The sequence below is a fragment of the Colletotrichum karsti genome (genome assembly GCF_011947395.1).
Source record: "Colletotrichum karsti strain CkLH20 chromosome Unknown Scaffold35, whole genome shotgun sequence".
In the NCBI taxonomy this organism is placed as follows: domain Eukaryota; kingdom Fungi; phylum Ascomycota; class Sordariomycetes; order Glomerellales; family Glomerellaceae; genus Colletotrichum; species Colletotrichum karsti.
This window is the reverse complement of record NW_024065935.1, coordinates 75379-101927: the sequence shown is the minus strand read 5'-3', so window position 1 is coordinate 101927 and position 26549 is coordinate 75379. Positions and strand designations below refer to the sequence as shown.

The following is a 26549-nucleotide window of genomic DNA, read 5'->3' as shown; positions in this document are numbered from 1 at the left end:
TCTCGCCATGGGACGCCCGTCTATCGGATTTGGCAGGCGCAACCCCCCCGACGACTGCCGTCATCGACATGTTTCCTTTCATATCTAGACCCCGTTCAGCCGTCACCAGCACTAAGGTAATCCATCATTCAACAACGCTGGAGAGAATAATCCAGTGATGCTCAACGACTTGAATAACGTCTCGCCTCCGTAACGATTCGACCCGTAACCATTCCCATTGCCGGCCGTCACAGACTCAACCTTGAAGAATTCCCGGCCTTGACACAGCCAAACCCACTTCTCATGAATCGTGTTTCCGGCCAAGGGGCATTATCGCCCTTTTTCCGTTGGAAAGCAGCCACCCAAGCCTGAGGCGTTAACGCAAAAGCGTAACCGTCGCAACGTCCAAGATCAACCATTCTTCTTTTTGCTGCCGTGCCGTCAAGGATTCCCTTCGACGCCCAGGCTCCCGACAAGGCCCCCGACAATGCCCGAGATCGGTGCGAGGGCGTGTGTGTTGGGTCCTTGTGTGGATGGAAGGTCCACGATATGTCAACGAGTAGTCACGTCTTAACTTGATTGGGACGCCTCTCACATTGCGAAATCCATCTCGGCGCCGGGTCCACCGAGGCAACGGATTCACCAATGCCTCTCCTGTTTGATCCGATGGCCACCGACTCTGAGCCCGTTCTTGGGTGCGTAAGATACCTGCCCTGCCGTAACCGTATCGTCGCGGCTAGTCACCGTAAGGTATCAACCTCAGGCTTTCAGGTTTTTACCTCACCTTTCGGCCTTGCTGTCGCTGCCGTCTGCCAGCCTCCATGAGGTGAAGTGCCCGCCAGGCCGAGCCATCTGGATCAACTTCCGCCGTCCCGTTGGTTGGCCGGGCCCCTGCCCTCCTCCTTCTACCGAGCTTGCCCGTCACCTGAGCAGAGCTTTTCCCGTCCCGTCCTCGAAGCTTTTTTTTCCTCTCCCTTCTCCTTCCCTCCTACTTCCACTTTACCTCTCCATCCCCAATCTGTCTCTTGTTTTCCTATCTTCTTCCTTCCAGTCCATCACCGGTCCTATTCCACCACCTCTCCCCTCCATCAGTCACAATGGCCTCCACTCGTGTCCTCGCCTCCAGGCTCGCCACCCAGATGGCTACCAAGGCCGCCCGCCCTGCGGTCCGCGTCTCTGCCATGCCCAAGCGCACCATCTCTGGTAAGTTTTTCATCGTGGCATCTTCGAGATGAGAGATTTTTTTTGCCCGCCGAGCGAAGGATCCCGAGAAGAGGAGGAAAAGAAGGCACACACCCGACGACCACAATCACAATCATCACAACCCTCTCCGCCGATGACGAGCCAATTGGCCTCGCCGGCACCCGATCCGACGTCGAATCGATGTCGATGTCGGCCTCCTCCTCCCTGTCCCCCGGCATCATGAAAAACAAGAAGAAAAAGACACCTCATCCTCCGAAGAACCTCGTTTCTGACACGATTCGAAATTTTCAGGCTTCAGCCCCCTCCAGGTCGCCCGCAAGCAGGTTGCCGCCAAGCCCTTCACCCAGGTCCAGGCCAAGCGCGCCTACTCCTCTGAGATCGCCCAGGCCATGGTCGAGGTCTCCAAGAACCTGGGTATGGGTTCCGCCGCCATCGGTCTGACCGGTGCTGGTATCGGTATCGGTCTGGTCTTCGCCGCCCTCCTCAACGGTGTCGCCCGCAACCCCGCCCTCCGCGGCCAGCTCTTCTCCTACGCCATTCTGGGTTTCGCTTTCGTCGAGGCCATCGGTCTTTTCGACCTCATGGTTGCCCTCATGGCCAAGTTCGTACGTCAACTCTCCGGTATTCCCCTCACCAATCGGCAGCGATACTAACCCGCCACGCAGACGTAAGCGATTCAATTCGCACTGGCGAGCTGGGGAGAGCCGAGAGCAAGCTTTGGACAAGTTGCTCCCCGGCGTCCCTCTCTCCCCTGGGACAGGTCGCCTTTTCGTCTTCCGGTTGACCCCCAACTGTATGATGAGAATGAGTAATTAGACGGGAAAAAACTACTTTAGACAGCATTGGTGGCATTCTAGAAGCATAGAGGTCATAGAAACCGCACACTTTTGTTGTGTTGTATAGATGGAAAGTTCTCCGTTGGGCAAAAGAAAAAAAGACGATCAAGGATATTGGGGCAACGCACCACACACTTTTTTGTGTTTCTTTTTTTGCTTTCACGCGCGGGCTCTCTTCCTCAACGTATCTCCCTCCCCGTCCCTGATACAATTTTTTCTGTAAAAATACTAGAAACCTCAAATCACTCACGCGTCCGTCTTGTCTGTGAAATCGTGAAATCTTATCGATAATGAGCGGGCAACTTCTCATCATCCGTCGAGCTGTCCGGTTCGAGATAGCTCCCTGCCGCCCGGCCAAAACGAACGGCTCCATCTCCACTCTGGAGAGAGCTCGACGCCTCAAGCTCTCGATCTCTCGAGCCGAATTGGCCAATGTGAGGTGAGAATTGAGGTGGCGTGGTGTGGTGTGCCAGCTTCACTCGAGCCGGGAGCTTTATTGCGGGTGCGCGCGCGACCTTTGGCTCTCTAACCAACCCTTCAGGCATCAGCGGGAAGGACAAGGGAAGGGCATCTCGCAAAACCCCATGGGGAGCAGAGCGCCCGACTTGAACTACTTCGATTCCCGTTCCGCCGGCCACCACCCATGGAACCAACACGACGATGAACGATGACGATGTCAGATCCGGGACCTCGTCCTTCTTTTTTGGCCCTGCCTTTCCCTCGATGAACGGGGGTCCCTTATCACGCTGAGCTGAGCTGGCTAACGTGGCGACGACGACGATCTCTCTCACTCGAGGCTCGCCATCACCACACACACAGCACGCGTCCCGTCCACAAACGCCAGCAGGTTCGAGGAGCGACGGGACCTGAGGTACTACCTACGACTCGGTCTCCGAGGTCCCGACCCACGCAACCGTAACGACTTTCCCTTATCTCGCGGATCTCCCTCGCACCCCCGAGTCGTGTTCCTGCGTCCGAACCTCTCTCTCTGCTTTGCTTCGCTCGCTGGCCGGCCCCTCCCAAAATTGCCTCAGATTGAACCGAGCTCCCGTCTCTCTTCCTTCCAACGGACGAAAACTTTCGTCTGGGAAAAACGTCGGAAGAAAGTCAATTGGAACCTTTTTTTAACCTTCCCGCTGATAAGAGAAAACTTAAGGGAAAGCATGTACTCTTCCTCACCGCGAAGCCGGACATGTGATGATGACAATGACAATGATGATGGGCGACGGCGACGGCCCCCGATCTCGATGATGGGAGCAGCTCGGTCGCCCGCACCGCTTCAAGGTCCTTTTCCTCCGAACCTAAAGAAAGGCAGGCCCCTTGCGAGAACCTACCTAAGACGCTCGCTGGCTGACGTGCTCCGCCGTTCCGTTTCGTGAGCAGGAAAAAAATCCTGCTCTCTTATCGCGGGTTCCGCTTCAAATCGCCCACGACCGTTTGGCCACACCTGAGGTGTGACCGTCCACACACGCCCCCCCTTTCCGGCGGGTCGCGCGGTTCCACTCCATCACGACATTTCAATCACCGTTTTTTTCGTTTGTGTACGGATACTCGCCACCGTTTTATCGTCGTCGTGGCGTGCTGTGCTGTGCACCTCTGGGATGCGGTTCACGATGAGGGCGGGGGATGGATGAGATGTCGTTGGAAGGATTATCTAATTTTTCACCTTGGTCCCGGTGGCTTGGTTCGACACCACCCTTGATTTTTTATGACAGGTTGCGGTGCGTGTTTCCCCTCACGCGAGTCTCGTTCGATTTTTCCGAGACCTGGGCTCATTTTTTGGGTGCTGGTGCTGGTTACTCCAAATTTTTTTCTTCTGCAGCACACAGTTTGGTGAGGAGGGAACAAGCAAGCGAGGCCGACCGAGGGCTCGGTTCGGTTGTGACGGTGAAGAATTTTATGGGGCGAGAGGGGTCCACTATGTGACTTGCTGCTTTTGGATTGGGCGGACGGGTTTGGGTTGGGGGGGTTCGATGTTCTGGAAGGTCTGGTTGGGGCTTGTTTTGACCACGTCTGAACACTTTGAGAGTCGAGGTGTGTTGCGGAGTGCTTTATCTGTGGGGTTATTGTGAGGGATTGAGAGGATTGTGAATGGGGTTGGTGAGATGTTTGATTTGACCTAATGTGAAGACGGCGATTCCTCTAAAAGACCGTTTCGATGTGAGATGAGGGTTGAGATGAGGGTTGAGATGAGGGTTGAGATGCGTAGGGCGCGAGTCAGACCAGCGGGAGGAAGACTCCGGACGTGTTCGTCCACAACGGTCGACCACGAAACCTACTGCTAAAAGACGGAGCTGAATCTGAAGTTGATGTTTTCAGCGGCACTGGTTCCTGGACTATCGTCATCTCTCGAACGGATTGGTTGAAGGTAAATACAGGACCGAAAGGGCGCCGTGCAAACTGTTGACTACTGGCTAATCCCGGAACGAGGACATTGTCATATCTTCTGGCTAGTCCTCGTGTAACCTGGGGAGGAGAACCGGTTCGAGGACGCCCCGCCCCCCACGGGGTAACCACCACGTCAGTCCCGCAAGTTCGCGAGGTTGATTGTGGATGCTGAGCCGGGCTGTTATCGTTTGGTGGGAAACGGGGGATGGCCTCCGAGGTGAGAGTGGCGAGCCAACCTCTGTCTCCCCATCTTCATAATAGTTTTCCACGTTACTGGATTTCCTTCCTACCTACCTAGTGCCTTGATCCAGTTGATTGCCTACTCGAAGTTCTTATTCAAGACAGTCGAGGCAAAATGGTAACCACGATACGAGGTCGGCCTGGTGTATGTGGGAGGTTGCGTTTGGAGGAACACTTTCCTTGCTTTTTAAAGAAGATTCACAAGGCCGGGGTGTGATTGAATGCTTGAATGAAGTATGTTTGGTTTTGCACACAGTTTTGTTTACGGTCCTGGCCTTGTCTACTTTTTCACAACAACTAGCAGTCGACGTATTAGCAAAGGTAATTGCAGAAGAGAGGCATGGCTAAGAAAGTACATTCTCAAAATGTCAACGAGGTGATCATAATGCTAGACTATTACTTAAAGATCTCACCACATCATCTCTAGTTCCATTTCTCACCTAGTAAACTTCTGCATGGCCAGGTCTAAGTCGGACAACCCCTTTCACAGAACCAACTCTGCCTAGTAGATATATTGCCCGCTAAGGTCTACCCCATGCTATCCAGGACGACAGGAATGCTTGCGAAGCCACAACAGTTTCAAACTGGCCAGTTTCCCAAGTACCCCAACTTCTCGCCAAATACAACATCCCACAAATCGTCCTTGCCTCAACCGCATCCGATTCCCAGCAGCAAACCGCAAGATTTGCGAAGCGTCCAGTGGTCGTTATCCCAAAAGGGCTCACGTGCGTCCAGGAAACCCCATCTCCGCCGAACCTCACAGACACCAAACCAGGCTCCTCGAAGAGGAAGGCCCCGTAGTCCGCAGGCTCTGGGACGAGGTAGATACAACTCCGCTCATAATAGCGGTGACCGGCTAACGAGGCAGGCGTGATTATGTGCTCCTTGATGGATTTTGGTCGTAAGGATCCATGTTCGTCCAGGCAGAGCTCGAAATAGTTCCAGGGCGAGAAGGAAACAACTCCATTACGACTCTCTCCAGGCTCCATCACGTCTTGGACCACGTTGGAGATTGATCCTAATTTGAAGCCCGTGAAGGCAATGCTTTCGCGACATATCCTGATGAAGGGACTCATTCTGGCCGATTGAATTTTCGGCGCCATGAGACTCAAATCCCAACCGTAGCGCAATGTTAGCCCTGGCACATAACTATTCTGGTAGGTATACGGGGTCGTGCGTTTTGTCCAGTCAGGCACCCACATGGGCAGCGACGAGTTATCCCACTGATGCATATCCGCCTCTGCGTTCTCGTCAGGCTGGTTCACATCTACAGTTCTCGCAAGTAGCGCTGGTAGACCGAAACTTCTGGCAATCCAGGTCGCAACGTCGATGAAAACGTCCTCCGTGGACTTGGTGTAGTCGGCCACGAGCCCGTCCTTTTCCGCGAGAAACATCAGTCCGTAGACGGCAAAAACCTTGTCCCTTGGGTCCGTAGCCTGGCTCTTGCGAGCTAGGTCTAGCAGATCGAGAAGGTTGCTCGAGTCTCTGTATGCAGGCGCGCGGAGGCTGAGGGCTGGTGGGAGTTGCGTCATGTCTGGCGGGCTCGAGAGCAAACTCAGCTCAACCAGCCACGAAATCCGCATTGATGACCAGGGTAACGCATTTTGACCGCAGATCAGAGTGGCTTTCCTGGCTAGCGCGATCTCCTGAAGGATCCAGACCCGGGAGAAGTACCGACGCTTCAAGAGCTCCACCACAGTGAACTGCAGTTGCCAGTGCGTCGTGCAGTCATCTGGCTTCCCGGACAGGAAGTTAAAGAGTTCCTGATCCTGTGGGCTAGCTTCGCCTATATATATAAGAACTTGCCGGGCGCCTGAGTATATCTGGGGCATCACGCGGACCTGGTGACCCCTTTCGTTCACGTCGTCCTGGTTGATGCAGATGGCGTCGATCCAGACGGTTTTGCGGGTGAATTTGCTCCTGATGTGGCGCAGAGCGGACTCGCAGTTTGGTGTGACGCAGAATGTCTTCTCGCCGAGTCTTATACTACCCGTTTCCCCCATGTTATTGTCCTCGCCACCCCAAGTGTAGGATATTGCCTCATATTCAGCTTGACTCGTCGTGCTACTTAGGAAAATGCTGCATTGGATCGGATCTTCGAATTCGCCAGGTTCGACTTTCAGCAGTCGGATGTCTGTCTTTTCTTCCAGGGGCTCATAGATCGGCCTGGGCATCGCAGTCGAATCATCGCCGGTCCCTGATGTGGTCGCCTCAGCCGCCGTCCCATAAGATCCGCACTTCAGGCAGCTCACAAAGCCTTCGCCAGCCAAGATGTCCGGCTTCTTGCAGGACGAGTCGTGCCAGTCGTCCATGTTGAATAGATTGTTTCGATATGTCCTGAGAGCTCGGTGAATCAGTGATGTGGGAAGAAAACGTCTTGAAGTCGGGATGCAGATCAGGCTGGGTGGTGCGGGGTGAGATGGATGAGGTGGTCATGGTCAGCTGATTGGTGCTGCATATGCTGCATACGATGAGCCGCATGCCAAGCCATGCAGACCGTGATCGATCAGCCTATCACCAGACGTGGGTGGGACTGCGGACTACCTCTCCTACATATCGATAGAGTGCGCGTATTTGGTGTCTTCGTCGACGATGTGTAGCAAGGTGAAAACGCATATCAACATCTATTCTTCCAGACGTATATTTATGCACAATAAGGCAGGGATAACACAGTCGTGATTTCCCGAGGACGGAACCACCTAGTTAGTTACCTAACGCTCGTAGGCAGTCGCCGCCCAAATCCCAACAGGTCATTAAAGCAAGAGCGGAAGGCGAAACCCAAACTTCACCCACCGCCGCACCTTCCATCCCAACACCAAACTATCCTTCACCATCCCAAGGCATCCACAACCCGGGGGGGCGCCAGGCACCGAACCAAACGAACAAAGCCTTATACCCCCCAACAACTCCCTTCCCGTCACCAGTTCAGCAATGACCACCGTCCGGGGACGCCCGGATGGTGTAGTTGGGAAAGCCGCGCTTGCGGTGGGACGTGTAAAAGAATACCTCGATCGGTCGTCGTCCTGACATGCTGGTTTCCGCGGGGCGCGCTCAGTTCGAATCCCGTGACGACGGGGTTCGGGCTTGAGGGCGTAGAATTTTTTGGACTTTTTGTTGTTCTGTTTGATCTGCTCTTCTTGGCTGTGTGTTTTTGCTTTGTTTTGGTTTTGTGGTTGTGGAATTAGAAGCGTTGAAAGTTGGCGGTTTAAGAGATGGTGATGGTGGTGATGGTGGTGATGGTGGTGATGGTGGTGGTGGTGTTTTGTGACACTCTTGAATCTCGAGGTTGAACAGGCACCCCTCGAGCGTTGTCCGCACGACGTGACACCCGTCCGTGTCCCCCGAGATCTCACCTCGTGAAATGTCTCTCCAAAGTTGCAAACACAATCAGCCGGCACGACAACCCCTGGATCGAAAGCCAAGAACGTCCCTGGTCTCAGACGATAAAAGCGTGCTCATACTCCTCCGACATGGAGAAAAAGATACCCTCTAACCTTGAACTCCTCCCGCAATCCTCGTCAAAAAACCACCAAGACCGAACAACAATGGTACGTCCCCCCAAACCTCTCCCAGCCCACAACCTAACACCTCCCCAGAAACTAAACCTCCTCCACCTCCTCTTCCCAGCCCTCCACACCACCGCCTCACACGACACCTTCGCCACAACCGTCCGACGCTCCCCAGCCCCCTACTGGACCTGCAGCCCATCATCCCCCACCACCACAACCATCACCGGCCCGGGCCTATCAGGCCTGCACTCGATCCACGCCGTCTTCACGACCCTCTACGGCCCGGAGCCCCTGACCCTCGGCCCCGAGGAAGCCCGCGTCGCGACCTGCGGCGGTCTCCTCTTCGGCCTCTGGAACGGGCGTCCGTACCCCGTGACCGAGAAGCCCGGGTTCCGGGACTCGGTGGCCGCGCGGGATCCCGGTGAGAATGGGATGGAGTGTCTCGGGGACGGGGATGATGGGGACGGGGTGGAGGATGACATGAGGCTGAGTTACATGTTTGGGGTCGGGGAGGATTCGTGGGTTAGCGGGGGGATGACTGAGGTCCGGCGCTGCGAGGACTGAAGCAAACTCGTTCTACTTTCACGGGTTACAAAAGGTCAAAGAAAGGCATGGATTACAACGTCGATTCGTTATCTAATGATGATACCTCGTCCTCCCACCGCCGCCCATCCCAGAAGGGTACCTCTTACCGTTGATAACGAAGGGTACCGTCTTCCTCGCCGGATGCCTCGTTGTGATGGCGTCCCACATCTGGCGGATGCCTGCCCTCCGCGCGGGCAGCATGCTGTACTGCAGGCTGTACAGGTTCTTGCGGTTGAGGGGTGGGACGAATTTGCCGGTGAGGAGGCAGAAGAGAACGCCGGGCGAGAGGTAGTGCTTGCGAATGCGGTTTCCCATCTGGAAGTACTGGTGGAACATTGCGCGGAAGGTGAGGGGGATGGACTGGTAGCGGGATTAGCTTGTGCTGCGGTAAGTGGCGTGAGAAAGAGGGCGATAGGTTACCTTGAGGTAGATGACGGAGGTTGGTGTTTCGTTGGAAGTATTACTAAGTCTATAATCATGGGTATCTCGAAGTTCAAAACGAATGCCGCCTGGGCGAGTTAGTTATGGATCTCCATATTGGGCCGATGCCGTCTCACCTGGAAGTCGTCTCGGGTCTTTGACCCGTAACATCAGTGCGAAAAGAGGAAAGTGGTTCAAACAAGAAAGCATCGTGTCGAAGACGGCCTTCAGGGAGATGATGACCATTCGAGCGATGGCAAAGTTGAGGTAGAAAACGACTACCGTGGGAAGGAGGAAGAACAGGAGGGTGAAGAGGATGGTGCCGACGAGAAGCTGGTCGAGGTCGTAGTCGCACGAGTCGATACGGTTACGGAGGACATTGTGCTTCTTGCCGCGGAAGAGATGGAAAAGGGAGATGAGGATCGTCAGCTGCCAGTGGTAGATGCGCGCAGATGCGAGGTAAAACGAGTAGATGTGGACGGTCAGAACCGAGAGGAGATCCGAGAACATGGCGATGGGCATGCTGGCGCCGGCGAAACTTGAGAAGCCGATGAACCAGATGATGTGAGGGAGCAGAGGCTGGAGCGCAGCGATGCAGTCTTGAAAGTCAGCATTAAGATTGCAATTTCATTCCAGCATAACTCACTTGACCAGTAATCGATGACCCAGAGGAACAGGTCGCCGAGAAACAATGCCAACTCGCTGTTGAGTTTAAGACCAGCGGGCCACCCCATCAGCCATGATATGCTTCGCTGGAGCGCTTCGACGGTGTACTTGCTGAGCAGCTCGCTAATGGCGTTCGCAACCCAATCGGCATTGTCGATAATGTACGACCCCAGCGCAATGCCAATGATGACATCGTTCGCGACTAGCCACAAACTGTTGTAGAACCTGATGTAATCGGGATGGCTTGTCGTGACGCTCTCCCAGTCGTTCTTGCGTTGCCGTAGCGTCGTGTACTGCATTGGCCAATAGCAAAACTGCTGGAGCCGAATTTCCACCTGTTGCGCCGTTGCCGATATATCCTTCAAAGCCAGGTAGTTGTCCTTCAGCCGGAACTCCAAAATCTGAAGCAGGAACTCCGCTACCGTCCTGTGGCCCATGAGCATGTACACGAACCCCCATTGGATAAGCGGTAGCAAATAGAAGATCAACAGATCCCATACGAAGTTTCGCATCGTTGTCGCATGTTCCACCACCCGTTCCGAGACGCTCAAGGTCCGCTTAGGCCTGGTGCCGATCCGGGAGATGTTCTTCTGCAACAACTGCTCCAACTCCCATGCCCAATTGATCTGGTTCACGATCTTTGGCAAAGCCCTCTCTTTCGGTGACGGCGATCGCTTGATAATGGTGTGCTGCTTCAGCTTTTCTACCAGTTTCTTCTTTTGCTCCTTCACCTTTAGCTCCTGCTTTTCCTCCTCCGCCATGTGTTCCGTCGGTGGTAGGCTCGGCGCCTCCTTGTTGCCAAGAGCAAGAGATATCGGGTTCAGCGAGATGTATTGCATTCGTCCGGGGCGCGGCCGGTCGTAGAGGATGATCTGGATGCTTAATGCCCTGACGCAAGTAATTCGGGGTGCCTTCGCATTCGCAGGCGTCGTTGCGACGAACAGGGAGTGGTCCAGGACGATGGCGTCTTTAGGGTTAGTGAGGCCCAAGACATGCATGGCTCCATGACCACATCGCTCGTAGATGCTGTTGACGGGGTGAGGCGAGTTGCGAAAAAGCGTGCCCGCCTTGAGGGCGAATTCGACATGTCCGGGCTGTTGATTCGTCAATTGGTGTCCATCATGTAGGCATAGGTCTGGGAGAGTGCTGACATCGACGTCGTCCAGGATGGCGACGACGAAGACATCCAGGCTCGAGTTCCTCCATCCCACGACGACGCCAGGTAGGTCGGAACGCTGGATGTCCGTCGGCCAGAATATCCTCATTAAGCCATCATTTTCTGGCATGTCAACCAAGCGCGCAGCAGCGGGAGACGGCACTTAGAAGGACCCTCTCCGTCGCAACTGTTCCCTGGCTGAGACGCCAGCTCCGGGGGATCTCGGGTGCTGTCCGTCGTTAGCTGGAAGCTTCTTTGCGTCTGCGCGACCAGACGTGTCTCGGCGAGGAGCGTCGGAGGAAATTGTCGTACCAGGTGCGCCTCCCTCGTGGCTAGGCGTTCCACTGGGATGAAGACGAGGAGGAAGACGAGAGACAGGAGCGCGAAACCTTTGGCGGCGCGAGTCTGTGGGAGACATCGGTGTTAGCATTGGGGGGTGGTGTGGTCGAGGAGACGGAAAGGGAGCTTCATACCACGACTCCGTAGTTCCAAGCAAAAATGGCAAGCTCATAGAGGCGAGTAACCAGGTCCCATCGAGCGGTGATGTAGCCGGCTACGAAGATCCCAAGGCTGAGAACGGAGAGGGGGTGCATAGAATCGCTATTCCCTTGGGCAGTGCATGCCGAGGCTTGTCGCCAAGGAGTTTGCGGTAGGCTTGGGTTCTCGAAAAGGTTCAATGTCGAATTGCGGGTTTGCGACTGCGGGGAGACGAGGGGAGCTTCGAGGGAGATGCCAGGGTCCGGATCGCGAACTTGACTCGAGCTTGGAAGGGGTTCGGATCTCTCGGTGACGAGGGACGGAAAAGATGGCCGGCGGAAGGAAGAGCTCGAGGTAAGGTCCAGGTCAAGGTCGTGCGAATACGGCGAATCGTGTTTATCGCGCGTGTTGTCTGGGGAAAAGAAGGGACTGGACTGGACTGGACTGAGGTGGATGGGGGAACCGGAGACGGGAGGTGGGCGTGGGTACTTGGTACGCGGCCGATGTTGGAAGAGAGAGCCAGGGACGAGCTTTTGCGCATTGAGGACTGGACGTCTTGGAGTCTCGGGGGCTGTTCTCTGGGACACTGGAATTGCCAATTTCTAGCGAACGTTTCCCCTGTTTGCTGCAGCGATGTCTTCCACTAGCGAAATCTGGCGTTAGCGGGTCCAATCCACTGGAGTGTCGGCATTGGGAGCGGGAGGGGCTTCTCATTGGCTGAGAGCTGCAACAGGACACCTCGCGTTAGGGGACTGGGATGTGGGCGGTCTGGAACCTCGAAGAAATCGCGATTGGAGTGGCTCTGGATTGGCCCAGCTACCTTATGGTCCCTGCTTGACACCATCTGGGACGGGACGGACAGGATCATTAATGCATTGCCTTCAAGCTGCCTCGGAGACGACGACGACTTGCTCGATTGCTTCGAGTTGTTGTCCCAAGACGATGTTTTCCTTTTCTGTCATCGCAATCCCGAGTTGCTTGACTGCCTCATGCTGATGGAGACAACGGTTGATCTCAATCTTGGTACTTGCACATGCCAGGTATCTGACTTCAGAAGAGCATGACGATGATGCCACCTGATAAATGCGTTGCCATCATACTTTCTTTTCCATCCATACACTAAGCTGTGTATGTGTAGGTTACTAATGTCTTCAGGAATTCAAGCAGACACTAAAGGTGAGCACACTTCACGCAAGTATGACCAGCACGACAGCAGCTGGACGCGTCATGGAGAGAATGGCGCATATTTCGAGATTGCAACTCCTGCACTGCCACACATTACCCCGAATAAATGCAACCTTGAGGGCGCCAAAAACTGTGAATGAGATGCGTGTTCCCACCTAGGTGACTGATATACATTCTGCACCAACAGTCAGTGGCTTGTGAGCAGTCGAGGACGGGAGCTTGCTGAACTCACATTTGCGTCCCATATAATTCGCATCGTTCTCCTTGCTGTCCTCCCGTGCCTCGTCCAACATTTTATCGATGCCGCGCTCCTTCAGCGCCACCTTGACGTCGTTAGCCTCCATAGGTATACCGTCGAACAACGAGTCGAACTCACCGTCAGGCATTTCTGGTAGTTCTTAAACAGGTCGGCGCACTCGTTGTTGTCCGTTCCTGTGCCCCGGAGGTACTCTGCGCCGGGGCTGTTAGACGTTGACTTCTCATCCCGCGACGGCCATGGAACTCACTCTCGCTGTACCATTTCAAGAAGCACGTATCGTAGCGCCTGCTCAATATTAGCCAACATCCTATTGATCCAAGCTGTGCTATTGTATACTCCTTGACTTCATTACACTCTGGTGCTAATGAGGCGGACATGGTTGCTGTTGGGTGCCGGATTACACGGAGAACATGAGATGAAGTTGAGAGGAGAGCGGCTAGAAATGGAGGCAAAATCGTGACCGCGCCCTTAGGCAGCTAGGCGCGTCACAGCGGCTGCACCTGCCGCAAGTTTTGCGCCTTGGCGAGTTCTTTTTCAACTACATCTAAGTAAAGGAAAGTATGCACATCCACTCAGAGAAACAACTCGTAGTTCGAGCTCACAATCCTCTCATCGATTTACATCAAATCAATTGGAATAATTCCGTCAGCGTCAAAGCTGCTCTTCAATAACCCTCGATGCACAGCTGCATCATCGCGACCTGTACTTGCTTACATCATCCAAATCGATAGGGTAGACAAGTGGGGCACTTTATCTTATCGGCCAGGGACCTCTCCCGGCGGCCATAATTTTTGATCGTCAAACTTCGCAGCCAAGTCGCGACAACGTCCATCAGACCCCAAGCGTCGCGCCAACATCATGACGTCTCCTCAGGACTTCAAGTCCTTGCAGGACAAGGTTCAGTCTGCGCTCGTTGCCTCCACCAAATCTGTCAACCGCATCTCCGCCGAAGACCTCGCATTCCAACGCGCCGTCAACCCCGGCGTTGGCGACGACCTCGATGCCAAAACCGAGCGCCTCCTCGAGCTGTCGACAAGGCTCCTCAAGTCTGCTGCTGGCGTCTGCGGCCTGAACGCGCCCAAACTCGAAGATGCCGACGATATCGACATGCGCTGGAGGGGCATTGTGGACGTGGTCGACTCAATTCTCGAAAAGGCAGACACCTCGATTGACGAATACACCGGAGCTCTGAAGAGGAAGGATGCGCCCACCGCAGATGTGAGTCCGCCTGCAGCTTCGCTACGCATAATTGATTGCTGACGATCTGTACAGTCCTCCCAAACGAAGAAGCCGAAAACCACCGGAACTGACAAGGTCATCCGCAACGCCAACATCACGAAGCCCCAGCTCAACTTCGACCCACCAGTCGACAACCATTCTCCTTGGAAACCCCTCCTCACAAACAAGCCCCACGCGAAGGTGCCGCTTGAAGAAAGTCTGGTGCCGAGTGAAACAAAAACGGGCTTCGTCCTGTACGAAGACAACCTTTCCTTGCAGTCGCTCCTCCCTCAACCTGCAGATTCTAAGAGTGCTTCCAAAAAGAAACTCAAAAAGATCTCGAAAGAACGATTATTTCCTCCAACTAACAACCCAAATAGTTACAAACATCCGTACGAGACCGAAATCCTCGAGGCGAAGTACCCCGACCGAACCTATCAGCAAGCCGAGCCGATCCCTTGGCAGCCTGTTGATAAAACCGAGGCCACATGGGTCGACACATACGAGGGCGTATTGGAGATGCTGAAGGAGCTCAAGAAGGCCAAGGAGATTGCTGTTGACTTGGAACACCACGACTACAGATCCTACATCGGACTTACCTCGCTGATGCAGATCAGCACGCGCGACAAGGATTGGATTGTTGACACATTGAAGCCTTGGAGACAGCAGCTCCAGGTCCTTAACGAAGTGTTTGCCGACCCCAACATCATCAAGGTAAATACGGTGTCATTTCACGGCTTAAATATCACTGACAAAAGTAGGTATTCCACGGCGCTTACATGGACATCGTGTGGCTCCAGCGTGATCTTGGCTTATACGTCAACGGCCTCTTCGACACTTTCTTTGCATGCGAAGCTCTCCAGTACCCCCAGAAGGGCTTGGCTTTCCTTTTGAGCAAGTTTGTGAACTTCGACGCCGACAAGAGATACCAGACGGCGGATTGGCGCATGCGGTGAGTGTGATAGAAGCACATTGAGATTTTGCCGCTAATTTAGAACAGACCCTTGACACCAGAAATGCTCTATTACGCGCGGTCCGACACGCACTACCTGCTCTACATCTACGATAAGGTCCGGAACGAGCTCGTGATGAAGTCCGACCGAGGCAACCCGGGAACCGACTACATCGAGACCGTCCTCCAGAAGTCGAAGAGCCAGTCTCTCAGCAGATACGAGGGAGACTATTTCGATCCGGCTTCCGGCAAAGGTGGAAAGGGCTGGTATGGTAACCTTCTGAAGCATCCCTCGCCCTTCTCAGGCCAGCAATTCGCCGTGTACAGGGCCATCTGGGAATGGAGAGATGAAGTGGCGCGGAGGGAAGACGAGAGCACCGGCTACATCCTGCCCAACGGCATTATCGGTGACATCGCCAAGCGCATGCCGCCTGATGCGAAGGCGTTGCACGGGCTCATTCCTCCTAACGCCTTCCTCGCCAGGAGAAATGTCAATGACATCTGGGTGCGGTACCAGGAGGCAAGAGAGCGTGGAGTCAACGAGCCTAGCTTGTTTGAATTCTTCCGCTCGGATCTGCCGTCAGTCGCAGCCAAGCCGCTTGCCGAGAGCGTGGAAGACCAAGCCAGCGATGCTGCCATCGAATCCGCACAACTGGAGCAATCTCAGCTGTTTGGACGCATGGCTCTCAGCTCTGCCTGGGAGACAGCTGCTTCGCCGGCTAATGGGCTGGGAGGCTATGTCGAGCTCCCGTGGCAGAGGTTTGTGCAAAACGTTGCCACAAAGGAGGCGGTCGCGGAGGAGGATGTTGCAATGGAGGGAGGCGTTGAGGACGAGGCCAAGGCAGCTGCTACACCTCAGCCTGAAGAGCCTGAAGTCGAGGAGGAATTCACCCTCAAGGCTGGCGTGAAGCGCAAGGCCCCGGCTCCGGCCCAGGAAGGGTCTGACGCTAGTGAGGACGGATCCGACTCGGACGACAGCTCAGTCGACATCATTCTGGAGAGTTCAGGCGCAACTTCAGGCGGAACACGCATAAGACGACCCAAAAAGGAACGGAAGTATACCGACGAAGAGTCACGCAAGGCGGCCGAAGAACTCCGGAAGCTCAGGACGGAGCAGAGAAGGGCAGACAAGGTCGCGCGCATGCAGGAAGACTCGGACAGGTTTGAGGCAGAGGTTGAGCGCCTTATCAGAGATGTCGCCGAAGGACGCGCGTACACGGCTCAACTGGAAGAGGTGCGCGAAATGGCCCAGGAGAAGAAGAAGAAGCTTAGCAAGTATGTTTCGGCACTGCAGCAACGCAAGAACAAGGCCGAGCGCAAGGCGTTGAAGAAGTCCTTGAAGGAAGAGGGCAAGACGCCGGAGCCGCCGAAGGAGAAGCAGCTGTCCAAGAGGGCCCGCAAGAGAGCCGAGAGGAAAGCGAGCAAGCAGGCCGAGGCTGCCGGGGCTGCGGAGGAAGACGGCGACGAGGAGCCAGAGGAAGAGGCCTTTGACTACGGCAAGGCTGCCTCGGTGCTTCACGCCAAGCGGGATGGCGGAGGTAAGAAGGCGCCGGTGAAGGCTGCCTTCGATCCGTATGCGAAGACGGGAGACGATGCGCCCAAGGGTGCACGGAAGGCTCCTCCCCCTAGAGGCGAGAAGAGTGCCACTTTCAAGCGGTGAATTATTGGCAACGGTGGCTTGGGTGTGCATAGGGAGGGGATTCGGTGTAGAAATTATTAGCATTGCTCTCGAGGCGGACTCGTCTTGGATTGGTATTCATGGCTAGATGGGTTCCAGGACCAAAAATTGCAAAAGAAGTAATTAACTGATACCATCATCACCTGCGCATCTTCCCTTAGCAGGGCATTTCCGCGAGTGCGGAACGACCCCCGCTGAATAAGAACACATGAACGCCCTGCGTCCGGGGCCGCACCTGAGACCCCGCGAAGGGCGAGATGTCAAGATTTGAGGCGCGTCTTGGCGGCGGCGGCCGCGGGTGACATCTGACAAGTCGAGCTAACATCTCACTGATTCCACCACGAATCCACACCTACGCCATCGGTTCGGGATCCTTCTCGCGGGATACTTATTCCGACCTCGACGAGATGTCAAAGGGGCGCATCCACTCCGCGCCCTATGGTGGACGACGTGCATGATGTGGTTGGCCGATCTCGTCCCCCCGCGGGCGCTAACGAGTTGATAGGGAGCGGCGTGGGTAGATTGTGATATCGGTGGTGAGATTGGTGAGATCTTGCGTGCTTGGGATATAAATTTCAAGCTCCTCGTTGATCTCCTCGCTAGGTAAGAGATCAGAGATTTGATTCAAGTGCAGTCAGTACCTGGACGGTTTTTGACGTTGAAAGTTTGGTGTTTTCTCTCTTCCCCACACCACAGAAACCGGGCACCTTCTCCATCCCAAGAACCTCGGTTCAACTCCAAATCTCAACCTCACCCAGTCTACCTACGATCTCACTTACAACCCTGCATCTTCAAGTAACCCTCACCAAATCTACACAAAAGTGCGACCATCGACATCGCTCCCTCCAAGATGGCCGACCCCGCAACGGAGATAGAACACCCCGCCAACCTCCCCTCCCCAACGCACCACGTAATCGTCAAGCTCGAGACGATCCACGTCGCCGTCCCCGAAATCGACACTGGCGCCCTCTCGCACGAGGTCATCGGGTACGAGTACACGCGCCCGTCGGAATCCGCCGTCGCGGCGGCGAGGGTCCGGCCTGCGAGTATCCTCATCACCACGACGGTGCCCATCAACGCCGACACCCTCGGCGAGGCGCCCTACTTGTAAGTGGACCCCCGGCAAATATCATGAAGACTAAGCCGTCTCACGCACGTACAGGAAATGCATCATCACGGAGACGACGGGGACCAACCACATTGACCTGGAAGAGTGCAGGAGGCGAGGCATCACGGTGATGTACTCGCCCAACGCGACGGTCGAGGCGGTCTCCGAGCACGCCCTCGGTTTCGTGAGCACCTCAAACATCATCATCATAATAATCACGAAATGCTAACAACTCGACAGTACTTCTCAACCCGCCGCCGCCTCGTCACGCTCCACAACACAATGATGGACCACACCCCCTCCCGCGCGAACCCCTGGCGGACGACGGGAAGCATGTCCTCCCTCCTCCTCGACGCCGACGGCCGGCCCCCGCGCACCTGCGGCAACGAGATCGTCGGCATGATCGGGTACGGCCCCATCGGGCAGCGCATCGCGCAGATGTGCGAGGCGCTGGGCATGCAGGTCCTCGTGGCCGCGAGGAAGACCGCCCCCTCTTCCACGCCTCTGACCAACGGCACGACAGCCGCACACGCGAAAGCGAGAACGCCCTTCGACGAAGTCCTCCGCCGCGCGACCACGCTCTTCCTCGTCGTCCCGCTGACGCCCGAGACGAAGAACCTGATCGGGGCGGAGGAGCTGTCGACGATGCGCTCCGACGCCGTCGTGATTAACGTCGGGCGGGGCGGGACGGTGGACGAGAGGGCGCTGCTCGCGGCGCTGCGGGAGCGGAGGTTGTACGGGGCGGCGACGGACGTGTATGAGGTCGAGCCGGCGGGGAGCGGGGAGGATAGCGTGTTGCTCGGGGAGGAGGCGCGGGGGGTGAATTTGACGTTGACGCCGCATCTTGCGTGGTGCGCGGACCAGACGCGGGTGAATATCCGGAGGGTCGTGGGGGAGAATGTGAGGGGGTTCGTGAGGGGGGAGAAGGGGGGCAATGTCGTGCTTGATATGAGGTGATGGGGGTGTAGGAGGGCGAGAAGTGCGGTTGCCTCCGGCAGAGTGAAAGGCTGCGATGTCAGAGGACGGATAGAGGGTTATGGTTAACAGACTTGAGAGATGGAGGTTTCGGCCATGACTTCGAACACTGGGAGAGGAAGCGAGGTGTGAATTGCGGTAGAAAATAAAGCTGCGGTATAGAGGATGGCGAGAGGCTTATGCTCCATAGACCGAAGAAGACGAACATTCGATCACGACTTCGCAGTCTTTCACCGAGTACCCCGAAGTGAATTCTCCGCAGGCTGCAACACCCCGCGCTTGGCGTCACGAAAATGTCCGATGGCGTTTCGACTGCCGTGGGCCATTCAATTGGCTCAATCACGATTCCCTAGCTGCCGTGCCAAGATGAGGCGGTTAACGAGCCGACCCTGCAGACGTTTTACTCGATCTTTCAGCTGAGAGGAGTCTGAATTCACACATCCTACTGGATTCGAGTGCTCCTGTTGTTGGAAGAAACGCATGGCCAACGCATGCCAGCATCGTCACTGGCGGAATCCGAACGGTTCTCGCGTCTTTCTCATGGATTTCGCGACGTAGCCGCCTACTACCGTTCCACGACAGGACGCCATCCCGACGCCTTTCTTTCCTTTCTTCCCGCTCTCAAATGAACTCGACAAGACACATCACGGCACTGTCATCAAATTGACACCCCAAAAAAAAGCGTCGTCAGCACCCACTCAACCTGCCATTCGATCCCAAAGTCCCCGATGTCACTCGTCTTGGAGTGTGATTGAGGGGGAGCGGGAGACCCCACTGATCGCCTTTAATCTCCCCCCTGAACAGGGCTGCTGGGGTGTGTTGCTGCATGAAAAATGGCCCGGCCATTGGATGAACTCGTGTGCCGTGCAGCGGCTGCGGACGTATTTCAAGACGCGGCAAACTTATGAGAAACCAGCTGAACCTCTCTCGTCGGGTGATTCGCCCACAAAGTGATTGTTTCGATTTGTCTCGGAAGATAAAAAACCTCGTCACACAACTCACACAGCCGCCAAGGCACTGCCGGCGGGGATCCACCATGGGAAATCAAGACTGTGGGGTTTTGTCAAAAGTCAGGAGATGGGAAACACAAGCAACCGCAATGACTTCACTCACATAAACACAGAACGAACGCGTTGGATGTGGCTGCAGTGGTCCAGACCGCGGCGGGGGGTAAGGATGTTTCCCGGCCGGCCGGGATGGACGTGCCGGACGGGTGTCCCGAAAATCTCGTAATGGCCCTACACGGGAATCTGTTCGAAACGCGGCGGGTCCCGGGGGCCAATTTACATGTCGACGCTTGCGGGAACAGGAGTCGGACGGGAATGGAAGAAAGGGAGAAACGTCCTTGGGGATCGGGAATCATATAAGACCGGCCGAGGACTTGATCTGTTTATACATATCCTCCTTCAGCCATCGTCTTTCAAACAAACCACACCACACACACTCCTTCACCAACCACACTCGCTTCCCCAACAATGCAGCTCCTCAAGTCCCTCCTCCTCGCCGCCCCGGCCCTGGTGGCCGCCACCCTGGACCCGGCCACCTCCAACACCAAGGGCGCGTGCCCGTCCGTGTACAACTGCAGCGCGACAAAGGTCTCCAAGGCCATCCAGGCCGCCGAGTGCTCGCACAACACGCGCACCTCCAAGACCCAGACCTTCGCCGTCTTCGAGACGGACCACCAGTACGACGGCAACAACGGCTACCCCTACGGCACCTGCTCCGCCTACACCTGCGACCCGCCTACCCAGGCCCAGATGACGACGGATGCCGACTGCTGGACTTTCTTCTGGAGGTGAGTTATCCTACGTCTGGAGTTGAGGGATTGAGTGAGTGGTCTTGTAAGTGGTGAATGCTGACGGGTTGTGTGTGAAATAGCGGCGAGGGTACTTCTTCCGGCGAGGGCGCTGGGTGTATCAAGGACCCCAACACCGGCGAGTGCGGCTGCGAGAACTCGGACGGCACTTTCGTTCCCGGCAGCGACAGCTGCAAATAGGCCTGTCTTTGATCAGACGGCTGCAGTGGTGGAGGGCAGTTGACGTGATGACAGAGTCGACGGTCCTCTGATGAGGCAGGTTACACATATGTTCGTGTATATATAACAAAAGCATTGTACAAAAACAAAAGAAACATTCCATGGCGAAGCTCTGTTTTCAGTGCGCCTACTCAGACCGTGAATGTTTCTTGAGGGATGCCTTGAGAGCCAGCGCGGACTTGGGTATAGGCTTGAAGTTCAGAGATCCTCAGAAGCTGAAGTTCTTGTTATATAAGGGCGTGATGTAAGGTGATATCTCCTCCCCTTCCTGAACGAGCAGGCATTCTGACGTTGCCGGTTCTGATTCGCGTCTAAAACCTGCTGTTTGCCTCGCAGATCCATCCATCAACACTTAACATCACACAACTAGTTACTTCATAGGCAACTCGTATCCTGCCAAACTCCAGAGAGAACGAGAACATCTTGATGCTCTGAATATAGTCCCATCCTATTACACACGAGTTACTCACGCCCCGGCAGCCAAATCAGCCGCGTTCCCCCTAACACTCTCCTCCAACCCGACAAACCCGTGCCCATACGCCTCCCTCAACAACTCCTCCGCCCTCTTACTCGGCACGTACACCGCCCTATCCTCCTCCCCCCCGTCCGGAAAATCCTCCCACTTCTTCTGCGGGAACGACTTGCGCAAAATCTCGACGATGCCGCGGAGGTTCACCGGCGCCGCGATGGCGAAGATGCGCTCGCCCCGGACCCCCGGGTGCGCGAGCCCGACGAGGTGCAGCCGCGCGTCGTCCTGCACGTTGATGTAGTGCTGCGGCGGCGTGCCCCGGAGCGAGTCGTAGTCGTGGTCCCAGAGCTTCTTGACCCAGCGCGCCGAGGTCGGGTAGCCCTGCTTCGCGGCGTTGATCAACGGGCCGATGTTGGCGTTGGGTTGGACTTTTTGCGGGCCGGTTAGAAACTCTCCAGAAAGTGCACTTTCGAGTGTTGGGTTGCTTACCTGTGTTCACCACCAAGGAGGGCTTGTTCTCCTCGACCCATTTCGAAATCGCCCACTCGGCTTCTACTTTGCTCGCCGAGTAGACCGTCTCGCCGTCCGCGCCGGGCTGCTTGCAGCGCTCGACGGCCTCGACGTTGAAGCTGTCCTCGGTGAGGGTGAAGACTTTTCCGGGCTTCGGCTGCGTTACCGCGAAGGATGACGAGGTGAAGACGAAGCGCTTCAGGCCTGCTTTAGCCGACGACTTGAGGGCGTTCAGCGCGCCGTTTACCGCTCTGGGGATGGCGACCGCGGGGTCTCTGGAGCCTGTCATGTCGTTGGCGACGTGGATAAAGCCGAGTGCTCCTATTAAATGTTCAGCAGTTGGCTTCAAAGGATGTAAGTAAGTAATGTTGCGGGGTCTCACCGTCGACCGCATTATCAAAGGCCCTCTCGGCTTCCATGTCGGGCACCGCGAGCAGCTCGAAAGTTCCTTTGCCATATTTCTCGGTAAACAGGTCTACGATCCATTGGTTCTTCTGGACGTCTCGCGTGGTGCCGCGGACTTTGTAGCCGGCTGCTAGGGCCTGGTCCGCGACGTGAGAGCCGATGAAACCGCTGGCGCCGGAAATGACGACTATGCTGCCGTAGGGTACGGCGGGGTTCGGGATGCCGGGGATAGTCATTGTACAAGATTGATGTTGTCAACGAAGAGTTGTCTGTAAGTTGAACGAGGCATCGAGGTTGATGAGCTGTGGATGGGCTTATATCGTCATGAGAATTGTCCTGAGACGACGCATCGACTTAACCCTTCGGGACATATCGAAGCGAGCCACATCTGGTTATGATTTGGGGAATGGTGAAGTCATACAACTCCACAGATCGGTTAGACGTGCCGTGGTTGCGTGCTGACGCTTCCCCGGCTTTTGTCTAACTCCGCACGAAATCAAACCAACTCTATTTCGACCCCACTGTCAGCGACTTGCATATAACTTGTGACTCATTAGATGTGCTAACATTCAACTGAATCAATAAGTAACGTACTTACGGATTTGTTCAGAGCCCAGGCGAGTAGTCAGGTTGTCTGGACCCATGCGTTTCTGCTTGAGAATCGTGCTATGTCTCATCACAGTATGGTTAGAGACTTCTTCTCAGTCCAAATGTCTGCCATGGTAACTCCAACTCCGACCCGTAAGTACTTTCCCGGCTGCTTGTAAACCTCGTTCAGAAGCAGAAAATAGTGCTGTACGGCTCCACGATACGCGGGGTCGTTTTCAATCATCGAGTAGCGGCTCACAAGAAGACACCACAACTTTGGGAAGTAGTGGACCCCAACCTCTCTTCCGTCGAGAGCGACCCATGTTCCGAGAGACCCCGTTGATGCTTTTAGACTGTACATGCCGGCCATGGGAGGATCAAAGTAGGGCGAGCCGACCGGCTCCAAGTTCGTCATCGCTCTGACTTACAGTAGCTCCACCACCATTCCCTCCAATGTGACGGTTTGGCCCTGCGCATCATCAACGAGCCCGAGAAAGTCACTGTGCGAACGTTGAATCCCTTGCTCGTTACCGCGGAACTCGATGGCAGATTTCATGAATGAGTCTGACAAGTTCTGCGCATAGCTGATCCGACCCTTCCAATGAGCCCACGACTACGAAGGGGGCACCTTAGCACCAAGACTCGCCTTGCTCGAGAAGTCGTACCGCGCATGTTCAATGTCGATCCAAAGCAGACCCAGGTGCAATGACTTCTCCCACAGGCCGAACATGTACCTTCCCGCCTTGTTCCGCTCAGAAAAGTCTTTGGCGAGGCCCGCGATCGCAAGTAATCGGTCCGCATCATGCGTGAGCGAGCAGGAGCTGAATTTCTCGACCAGTGAGTACCAATACGGCGAGCCACGGAACGAGTCGTGTACGTCCCACTTGTTGTCCGCCCACGAGCTCAGAATAGGTGCACCGGAGCCGCGCAGATCGTCAGCTCGGATCCTGGGTTGTCTTCGAAGAAGATGTGGTGGCGGACGAAGTGGAGAATCCGCGGCGAGAGGATTCTCTCCTGAAAGATCCAGCCCCTTTGCGTCAGGAAACTCTTAGAGACCTGATCTTGAAAGTTGCTCGCTAGGGTTAAATTGGAGATATAGCGGCCCTCGCTGTCTTTGGATCTTATTTGGATGGTTGGTACTGGCTGCAGCGCCGCGTCGAGGAACCCGGTTTCAACCCGGTTTCGCTGTCTTTGGCGGTATGGGCCGCGACGGTACAGGATGCGTTGTGATAGACGGATGCCATCCGGGCGGATTCCTTCAGCCAGTCCTCGTCATCGCCTTGGACAATGCACAAGGCGTCGATCCAGAGATACCTGTAACCGAGTCGGCGGGCTACTACCATGGCGTCTTGGTATGTTTGAGATATTACCAAGAACGGTTTACCGTCTTGAAAGGACCTTTCGGTCTCTCTTGTCAGTTTTGTGCCCTCTGCTTTCCCCCAGTGGTGGCTGAGTGCCATGTATTGAATGGGTTGAACAGAACGTATTGATGAGGTGGCCAAGACCTTGACTATTGTTGATCGGAGCTTCTTCCTGATTTGTGAAATCTTGCTGAGGTTGGGATTCCATTCCTCACCGAGGTCCATCAACCGACTTGGAAGATCGCTCTCGCCGTGTTCTTGGGCAGTCAACTTGATTCCATCCTGGGGTGCCGGTCTAAGTGCGAGGTTATTGCTACATATGCATGAGTACGCACGATTAAAACGGTCAGACTCTCCGCTCCCTGCGATCAATTGTTAGAATTCCTGTGTGGCTCAAGATCGCGGCATATGAAGTCATGACTCACATCGCGTTAGGAATAACCTCCCTCCAGCAAGAGACAAAAAGTGTGTCGGGTTGTTGATAGACGCTTTCGGCTGCAGAAGACCGAGAATTATCATCGAGCCGACAGGGCCTCTTGGGCGATACGTGTGACAAAAGAGCATGCATCCCACGCTTTCGTCTCCGTTGATAGACTCGAATACGGTCCCCATAGCTCCGCCTGGAAGCAGAAAGCTGTTCGCCAGGTCCAAAGTACGTCTCGCAAACCAACATGACCGGCCATTGACGGCGATCGTGGAGAAAGACTTCTCAAGATAATCTAGCGGCAACGGGGTATCGGGACCTCCAGGAGGTGTTGGAGCGATGTTGTCACCTTGCAACATGCGAAGGAAGGCTTGTTTTGTGGTGTCGTAAGGCAGCAGGTAGAGTCAACGTTCTTGCCGCAAGTGCAACAGGGAAGGCGTGTCGATAAGAGCGTCAAAGGGTAGGAAATAGGCGCCAAAACCGCCGCCGTGATCCAAAATGTTAGAACTCCAGCGTCCACGACGAACTTGACTAACCACCAAAGGAGATTGAGAAGACAACATATTCCAACCCAACGAATCACCGATGTCTTCAGATTACAGAAGTATTCTGCGAACCGAAGAATGATTTACTTAAGATAACGAATGTGATTGGATCGGCCTAGTAGGTGCACGTAACGCTTCGAAACTTACAACGTCACTTGCGCAACTATTGAAAGACTCTAAGCAGACTGCCCAGCGCGCTGCCTAGAGAATTGCAAGATCCCATCGCCCAAATCATATTTGAGGAGTACGGCCACACAAATACGAAAATAAACACCAGCAACGTCTAAACAGCACAGATGTTGCATCCAATGCAAGCAAGCCTCTTCTTCTGGCCCACGATACCCTCCTCGGGACTGAACTCCCACGAAGCAACAACAGGATCCTTCTTGGCCGCCTTGAGAGACTCCTCAGGCACGGTGAACATGACGTTGGACCGGCCAAACGTCTTTTCGAGCTTGATGACACCGGGCTGCTTGCGCTCGGTCAAGAGCGTGAGGCCAAGCAGATCAGCCAGGCCCTCTTCCTGGAGTAGCGCGTCGAATTCGGCGTAGAATGCGGGCTTGTTGGGCATGTCGCCGTAAACGGCCGGGGCACCGTGCTCGTTGAAGCCGTACTCGTACGGGATCATCTGGCCGGCCTTGAAGATCCAGCTGCGGGGCTTCACGACGCCGCCGTAGAACGAGCCGTCGGGTCGCTCGACGGGGAAGTCCCAGGGAGAGGCGACGGAGCCGAACTCGACGAGCTTCTCGTTCTCTGCCATGTCGAAGTGGCGGTGGATGAGGATAACGGCCAGCTCATTGTAGACTTCGTGCTTGAGGAAGAGGTTCCTGAGATGTGGTGTCAGAATGAGCGGATGGACAGTTCTTGCAAGGTAGCTTACATCATCTTTTCCTCGACGATGGCCTGAGGTGACCTTTGTTCGTAGGTCTGAGCAGCTTCGTGCAAGTGAGGCAGAGCCTGGTAGGTCTGGTAGAGGGAGGTGGTATCAACAGCGGCAGCGGCCATATTGAACGATGTGATTTTGATTTGATGTTATGAAAAGTTGATGTATGAATGAGTCTTTGTGAAAGAGATGTAAGTGAGGTTTGAGGGGTGAAGAGTGTGATGTTGAGATTGTGTTTCCATCATCTATCCTCGGGATCACAATGGGTTATTTATATGTGGTTCAAGAATTTCTGTTTCCTATGGAAGCAGTCGTCCTCGAAATGTCCATAGTAAACCATGAGGTTATGAGTGGTTATAAAATGTTAGTGAATCTTTCTTATCATTGTCACAGAAGGTACACTCAAGTTGCCACTTCCATATGGAAGCACAAAATGACAGGGAATTTCGTCTTTCGAGTTCCTATTCATGACGAAACCTTGACCTTCCCTCGTGC

General features: G+C 55.0%; 9 protein-coding genes across 9 annotated transcripts; 5 read left to right on the top strand and 4 right to left on the bottom strand.

Annotated features, from left to right (window-relative positions):
- Positions 1 to 1076: 1076 nt before the first annotated feature.
- CkaCkLH20_09637 (uncharacterized protein) lies at positions 1077 to 1835 on the top strand (the record flags this gene model as incomplete). Its single annotated transcript, XM_038892352.1, has 2 exons — positions 1077 to 1182; positions 1474 to 1835. The coding sequence occupies 2 exons, from the start codon at positions 1077 to 1079 to the stop codon at positions 1833 to 1835; spliced, it is 468 nt and encodes a 155-aa protein (XP_038742235.1).
- A 3332-nt stretch (positions 1836 to 5167) lies between these two features.
- CkaCkLH20_09636 (heterokaryon incompatibility protein) lies at positions 5168 to 6958 on the bottom strand (the record flags this gene model as incomplete). The annotated part of the gene is made up of 1 exon (XM_038892351.1): positions 5168 to 6958. One exon carries the CDS (start codon positions 6956 to 6958, stop codon positions 5168 to 5170), a length of 1791 nt encoding a protein of 596 aa, XP_038742234.1.
- A 1233-nt stretch (positions 6959 to 8191) lies between these two features.
- CkaCkLH20_09635 (uncharacterized protein) lies at positions 8192 to 8719 on the top strand (the record flags this gene model as incomplete). Its single annotated transcript, XM_038892350.1, has 1 exon — positions 8192 to 8719. One exon carries the CDS (start codon positions 8192 to 8194, stop codon positions 8717 to 8719), a length of 528 nt encoding a protein of 175 aa, XP_038742233.1.
- A 72-nt stretch (positions 8720 to 8791) lies between these two features.
- CkaCkLH20_09634 (N-acetylglucosaminyl transferase component) lies at positions 8792 to 13280 on the bottom strand (the record flags this gene model as incomplete). Its single annotated transcript, XM_038892349.1, has 9 exons — positions 8792 to 9100; positions 9161 to 9249; positions 9298 to 9759; positions 9807 to 10920; positions 11295 to 11387; positions 11456 to 12045; positions 12877 to 12967; positions 13021 to 13094; positions 13151 to 13280. 9 exons carry the CDS (start codon positions 13278 to 13280, stop codon positions 8792 to 8794), a joined length of 2952 nt encoding a protein of 983 aa, XP_038742232.1.
- Positions 13281 to 13761: 481 nt separating this feature from the next.
- On the top strand, positions 13762 to 16733 carry CkaCkLH20_09633 (exosome complex exonuclease; the record flags this gene model as incomplete). The annotated part of the gene is made up of 5 exons (XM_038892348.1): positions 13762 to 14121; positions 14176 to 14375; positions 14502 to 14835; positions 14883 to 15073; positions 15122 to 16733. 5 exons carry the CDS (start codon positions 13762 to 13764, stop codon positions 16731 to 16733), a joined length of 2697 nt encoding a protein of 898 aa, XP_038742231.1.
- An 868-nt stretch (positions 16734 to 17601) lies between these two features.
- On the top strand, positions 17602 to 18816 carry CkaCkLH20_09632 (glycerate dehydrogenase; the record flags this gene model as incomplete). Its single annotated transcript, XM_038892347.1, has 3 exons — positions 17602 to 17858; positions 17914 to 18043; positions 18100 to 18816. The coding sequence occupies 3 exons, from the start codon at positions 17602 to 17604 to the stop codon at positions 18814 to 18816; spliced, it is 1104 nt and encodes a 367-aa protein (XP_038742230.1).
- A 1493-nt stretch (positions 18817 to 20309) lies between these two features.
- On the top strand, positions 20310 to 20830 carry CkaCkLH20_09631 (small secreted protein; the record flags this gene model as incomplete). The annotated part of the gene is made up of 2 exons (XM_038892346.1): positions 20310 to 20629; positions 20713 to 20830. 2 exons carry the CDS (start codon positions 20310 to 20312, stop codon positions 20828 to 20830), a joined length of 438 nt encoding a protein of 145 aa, XP_038742229.1.
- Positions 20831 to 21335: 505 nt separating this feature from the next.
- Positions 21336 to 22489, bottom strand: CkaCkLH20_09630 (aldehyde reductase; the record flags this gene model as incomplete). The annotated part of the gene is made up of 3 exons (XM_038892345.1): positions 21336 to 21766; positions 21828 to 22169; positions 22231 to 22489. 3 exons carry the CDS (start codon positions 22487 to 22489, stop codon positions 21336 to 21338), a joined length of 1032 nt encoding a protein of 343 aa, XP_038742228.1.
- Positions 22490 to 25454: 2965 nt separating this feature from the next.
- On the bottom strand, positions 25455 to 26176 carry CkaCkLH20_09629 (uncharacterized protein; the record flags this gene model as incomplete). Its single annotated transcript, XM_038892344.1, has 2 exons — positions 25455 to 25998; positions 26052 to 26176. 2 exons carry the CDS (start codon positions 26174 to 26176, stop codon positions 25455 to 25457), a joined length of 669 nt encoding a protein of 222 aa, XP_038742227.1.
- Positions 26177 to 26549: the final 373 nt, after the last annotated feature.